Source organism: Manis javanica, chromosome 8, assembly GCF_040802235.1.
Source record: "Manis javanica isolate MJ-LG chromosome 8, MJ_LKY, whole genome shotgun sequence".
In the NCBI taxonomy this organism is placed as follows: Eukaryota; Metazoa; Chordata; class Mammalia; order Pholidota; family Manidae; genus Manis; species Manis javanica.
Genome location: NC_133163.1, coordinates 1,151,274 through 1,157,365, shown reverse-complemented (window position 1 = coordinate 1,157,365; position 6,092 = coordinate 1,151,274). Strand labels below are relative to the sequence as shown.

Sequence of the window (6,092 nt, the reverse complement as noted above, 5' to 3'; positions counted from 1 at the left end):
ATTGCTTACAAACTGTAATGCCAAGCCGTCTCTCTTTCCTGCTCCAGAAGAAGCAAAACCAGCCCTCCCCTCGCCTCTCAGGTACAGACAAGCCCTCCATCCCTCCATTGCCCAGGTAATTACCCATTCCCTCCACCCCTGAGGAATGATGCAAATTAACTAAAGCCATACTTCTTTCCACCTATGAACGCCTATTGATAGGCAGATGTATTAAAGCCAGGTGAGATAGTCTGGCAATATCACAATTTTACTCACATTTCTTCTTGGATTCAAGAATTATTTCTGTTTGGATTCAAGTACGTTGTTTATAGTTTCCAAATACTTAGTTTCTCTGTACACAAGTGTCTGTCTCTCTGTACATGATTGCATTCAATCCTCAAGGTGGTGCTTCATCTGAGATACCTTCATTTTATAGCAGAAACCCCTGAGAATTTAAAGGGCCACCTGCCACCATACCCACTACTGCCCACCTCCATTTCTGTGCATGCCCCCCATGGGTATCCCCACCCACCTTTGCCTCACAATTGAGTCTCTCCAGAACTGCCAGGGATGCTTTAGAAGCAGGAGGTAGATTACCACTCCCCACTTTGGAAAACTTCTAGTGGCTTCCTGCAATAAAGACCTTACCGTGGCTGGCGGGCTCCCCCCTCCCCCCTCTCTACCTGCCTCCTGCAGTTCTCACTGCTGCTGACGCTGCTTCTGCTGGAGTGGCTCCAGTCCTCGCTATGGGGCTCACACACTTGCTGTTTACTCTGTTCACTTATCAAACGCTCTGCCCTGAAGCTGCATGACTCTGAGGGCTCCTGTTGGTGAAATGACCTCCCCATGGTGTGTTTTCGTTTATTGCAGAATTCTGAGCACATACATATTATAGACCTTTGCACCTGTCTCCACATTTTGACCTCTTTTTTTGTATTTTCTATTTGAGCTGCCATCTGATTGATTTCCCCAGGTCTACCTTCCACTTTACTGATTCTGTTTCCAACTGTATCTAATCTGCTCTTTTAACCCACTCACTGAACTGAAGTTCAGTAAAAAAAAAATTTTTTTTTAATTTATAGTACTTCTCTTCAGTTTTTGTTTTTGAAATCTGCCTGGTCTTTGTTTTTTATATAATCTTATTCCTCCCCATTTTTGCTTTGAGCAGATTTGTGTTTTTTCTGTAGGTGATAACTCTGGTATTTGAGGTTCATGGTAAGTTCTCACTGAAGCTCGCATGGCATTTCTCTGTGACAATCCTGCATATCCACCTGGAAAGATCTGTGCCGGTGCCCACATGGCCCACCAGCCACCCAGGACCCTCATTGCCTGGAGCTCTGGGATAGTGTCTGGCTTCGGTCTCTCAGACACACAGAAGGATGAGCTTTTAGTGCAAACTAGGCTGAGGGTAGGCCTGACCTAAAACTTTTGGGGAATACCCTACCCTCCAGAGCTGAGCCAAGCAGGAAGCTTTCTTGGAGTGGGGTGGGGGCTGGGGGAGCTCCTGGGATAGTGCTGCCCTTTCTCATAGCTGGCTTCTCACTGTCCTCAGCCTCCAACTCAAACATTGTCTTCTCTCTCCACCCTGTCTCAACCACAACACCCCAGGTTGTATTTCCCTTTCAGAATGGACAATGTCTTTGTATGCTGGCTGAATTATTTATATTCTTTCTCCCAGACGATGTAAACTCCCTGGTGCAAGCACTGTGTCCTGCTATTTCTTTCCTCTGTTCCCAGGGTTTGAAACTGGCTTGGTAACCACTTATTAAATGAACAAATGTTTGAACCCTCTGACTCAACTCTGTGAAGGTCACAGGGGCAGCTCCTGGTAGAATTCCTACTTTCTGTGGCAGTCGGGCAGTGGTTAATGGGGTTCCCACCCCATGCCAGCTGCTTAGCAGGACATCCCAGGGGAGATACCAGATAATGTCTTGACTCATAAAGCTCAGGCTCTAGTCAGGGGTAGTGTGAGTAGACAGGTGAACAAGATAGGCAGGCACGCCCGGGTGTCTGTGAGCCTCTAGCCTGGCGATGGACATAGCAGAAGGATTATGGGTGGCACCGTCAATGTGACTTCTGCCACCCCTTGCAGCTCTTGTCCCAAGTGCTCACATTTCTGTTCCACCTGCTCAGAGCATCTCAGACAGGCCCTGAGGTCTGGCACTCTGCAACCAGCCTCCCTGCTCACGCCATTCCATGAGCACCTACCTTGTACCCGAGGCTGCCTGGATTCCTGATCCCAGCTGCCCCTTTCCCTGTAAGAGGACTGCCTCCCTGGCCACTCTTTGGGATCTGCTCTATGCCTTCTGTGAGAACAGTTTCTGTCTCTACCTCAGTGACGGTGGCTTGGACATCCGATGAGCTCCGCCAGGGGAGTGGATGGCACAGAAGCCACATCCAGGAGTTTCCCCAGTAGGTTCCTCTGCCACGAGCATGGACTAGTCAGGGCCTTGCTCCCCGGGGGGCGGCTTCCTCAGCCCTGCTTTGGGAAGGAAGAGAAGGCAGCGCTGCAGAGCTCTGGGCTGGGACGGGTGTGGTCATCCAGCTGACCAGAGCCACTTACCTGAGCAGCTGGGGCCGCCCCATAGGCTACAGTGCCCAGGAGCGCGCCAGTGCCCCTGGGGGAGCATGGCAGAAGGCCTGGCACCATTGTGCCATCTCTTGCCACTTTGGTGTGCAGAGTCTGCTGCTGTTCCTGGCTGTGAAGACACATGCCATGGTTCTCAGCCCAAGGGTGCCCAGGGCCCTCTAACCAGGAGGGGAACATTTTGCTGGCAGGGACTATTCCTGACTGGTGCCTCATCATGTCCCCACAACTGGGATGTATCATCTGAACTCAGGTTAAATAGATGCACGAGTTTCTAAGGAGCTGTAGGTCCAGAGGACCTAGAAATGCCAGAGGCCTATTCTGTAGGTGGAGGGACCCCTAGCAATGCTGGGTGGGACAGCAGGAAAGGGGCTTGTAGCCTCAGCCTCATCCCATCTCCCAGGAGCTGGGGGCCTTGATGGCAGGAATCCTAGTGCACATTTGGAAATCTGAGGCTTTAATTCATCAAAGGAAATGTTCATGCAGGTGGGTGCTGTTGGGTTCTCAGCAGGGCTTTACAGGGTGTCTTCCTGGGACAGCCCTCTTCTCAGGCTTCCTCCCCAGCCACACCGAGCCACCCCAGCTGTCCAGAGAAGTCCCTTTTGAACTAACTTCCTGCTTTAAAGAAATAGCCATCAGAAAGAGTACATGCGCTCCAAACATTTGTGTTTGTTTGGGGGTGTGTATGTGAGAGAGAGAGAGAGAGAGAGATAGAGCGAGAGCGAGAGTGAGCGAGAGAGAGAGAGAGAGAGAGAGAGAACGGGAGAGGGAGAGAGAGGAAGACATCTAGCCAGGCCCCTTTGGAGGCATCCTTCCAGCTATGAGGGTGCTCATCCTGGGACCCCCAGTCCATGAGTGGAAGGTGGGTACAGTCATTTTCAAATAACAGGTTCTGGCCAAACATGTAACTCTGATAACTGAAGTGTTATTTATCCACTGTAGAAAGTTTGTAAATCACACAAAGCCAATCTCATCACCACAAACACTTGGTGTCCATGTGGTCCAACCTCAACGCACAGTGCACACTCACACAGTCACCAGCACAGGGTGTTCAAGCACTTCCGCCATGGCAGTTCCTTGGGGCACTCCTCCCCTCAGCATTAAATCACCCTGTGTGCCTCAGTTTTCTTCATCTGTAAAATGTGGGTGGGCCAGGGATGTTCTGGCCCTGAAAGGCTCACCACAGTGCCTGGTACAGAGGAGAGGTGGGACTCTCTGGCAGCAGGCAGCTGGTGTCAAGTCCCTATGTGCACAGCTTGGTCACCCACTTCCCATCACTTGACCTCAGTTGTACTCCTTGCCTGGGTGAGATGCTGGCACACGCAGACACAAAGTGTCAGGCACCCGTTCTTCTGACCTTACCCGCACCCTGCTGTCCCATGGCACTCACCCCAAGGCTGAGGTCAGTGGGTATCTGTCTTCTGCTCTGCCACCAAAGGCAGCCTGTCTGCACAGGGGACTGGGTACAACTCTCTGAACACAGTATCCCCATGCCCCTCTCATAGGTAGGAGACCCACAGGCACTCTGCTTGGCAGGGACCGCACCATAAAACAATGCCTAGTCAGCTGCCCAGGACAGACAGACCCTTATGGGTTTGAGTTGCACTACCCCAAAGGGCAGGAACACGTGGAACACACAGATTCTCTTGTTCCCCTGGCTTTAAGCAGTCACAGCTGTTTGCAGCTCCAGACCAGCAGTTACAGCTGGAGGCCGACCTCTCACAAAGCAGGGAGCACGTGGGGGCCTTTGCAGAAGAAAGAGCCAACGGGGGCATTGGGGTGGTAGACCCCCGGGACAAGGGAGGAGAGCCGTTTGCTGGGGCAGGACCTGTTTTCATAGAACTCCTTATAGAGAAGATACAGGCAGGAACCGGGCAAAAGGCAACGGTGTAACTGTGGCTACAGACACAAGATGCCAAATCTGGGGGCGGGATCTGGTGACGACCAGAACCACCGCCAAGAGGACGAGGAGAGCCCCCTCTTGGGCCCCGAATCCAGACGTCCTTTCTAGGGCCTTTCTGACTGCCTCCGCCCCTGGGCCCAGGGGATGGCTGGTCGTCGCCCCCGACTGGCCGGGTCCTGTTTCCTTCGGGGCCAGCCCGGGCCCAGCCATCTGCTCCGCACCGCCTCGCGTGAGGACGCCTGCCTAGGGAGCACTCCCGAGGGGACCCCGCGCCCCGGCTTCTTGCTGCGGCAGGTCTGCCGAGGCCCTGCGGGTCCCAGGACAGGGACAGGGCTCTCCGGGGTGGGGGGCCTGCCGAGGCCCAGGAGGCACAGGGATACCGGGAGTGCGCGGCGGCCTCGGGGCCGGGGACGCGAGGGCGCCCGGGGCGAGGCTTGGTGTACCCGGCGGCCGGGGTCTCTTCCACCGTTCCCGGGGGGGCGGGGCATGACGGGGCGGGGGCGGGGGCGGGTCTCGGGGCGGGGCCTTGAGGAGGCGCGCTCCCGCGGGCCTCAGGCTGGGCAGGGGCCGGCGGGGAGCGCGCGCGTCCCCGCACTTCCGGCGAGCTCTGCGCCGGCCGTGATTAGGCCCGAGGGGGCGAGCGCGCGCCCGCCCAACCAATGGGCGGCGGTGGGCGGGGGCGTCGCGGGCGCGCGCGCGGGCGGGGTTCGCGCGGCGGGCGGGGCGGCTGCAGCCTGGTCGCCGCCCGCGGGCCTGTCCGCCTCGCCCCGCCGTCCCCGCCGCCGGCAGCCATGTGACCGCGCCGCCGCCTTCCGCGCGCCCGGCCCGCCCGCCCGCCGCCGTGCGTCCGCGGCCCGGCCGCAGCCCAGGCCGCCGAGGGAGAGCGGCGGGGCCGGCGCCATGGCCGAGCGGGGCCGCCTGGGCCTGGCCGGCGCGCCCGCCGCGCTCAACACGCCGGTGCCCATGAACCTGTTCGCCACCTGGGAGGTGGACGGCTCCAGCCCCAGCTGCGTGCCCAGGTACGCCCCGCCGCGCCCGGCCGCTTTGTTCCCGCGCGCACCTGCCGGCCACCCGGGGCGCCGCTCCGGGACCCGGCGCCCCGGATCCCGCCCGGGACCCCCATCCTGCCGTCGCCTTTGCGCCCCTCCTCCGGCGCGCGCATTCCCTGCGAGGAGCAGCCCCTGACCCCGCCGCGAGGGCCCCCGAGGTCCGGCTGCGGCGGGAGCGGGTGGTGCCGGCTTCTCAGGCCCCGCGGCCTCCGAGCCGCGGGCGCCCTCCTGGGCGCTCGGAGCCGCATCGTCGCGTCTGCCTGCCGATGCGGGGCTCGTGGAGTTGGCTCAGGGTGCCTCTCGTCTCCACCGGGTACCACACAGCTCCTTTTGCGTCCAGCCACGCCGGCGAGCCTGAGCGCCTGGGAGTGACCCGCAGGGTGCGACTCACAAGCCCGCGACCGCTGTTGTACCGCTTCGTCCCACACATGCTGTCGTCCTGGTCTTGGGGGTCTGGTGCCCCTCGCGCTGTCCCGGCCCGAGGTCATTTGCCCTCTGCCATTTGCCCTGTGCCGCCGCATGTAGAGAAGCTTCTTTGCATCTGTGGGGCAGACTGCGCTTTGCCCTGGGCTCT

General features: G+C 58.2%; 1 protein-coding gene across 2 annotated transcripts in view; it reads left to right on the top strand.

The window, feature by feature from the left end:
• Positions 1-5,194: 5,194 nt before the first annotated feature.
• The window catches only part of PACS2 (phosphofurin acidic cluster sorting protein 2), a 58,432-nt gene continuing 57,534 nt past the window's right edge, over positions 5,195-6,092 (top strand). The window contains exon 1 of one of the 2 annotated variants that reach the window (XM_036991643.2): positions 5,195-5,488. In XM_036991643.2, coding sequence (XP_036847538.1) covers positions 5,370-5,488 — 119 coding nt within the window. In that variant the 5' untranslated portion in view covers positions 5,195-5,369. The remainder of the gene's footprint in view (positions 5,489-6,092) is intronic. The other variant, XM_036991647.2, reaches the window with a different exon arrangement.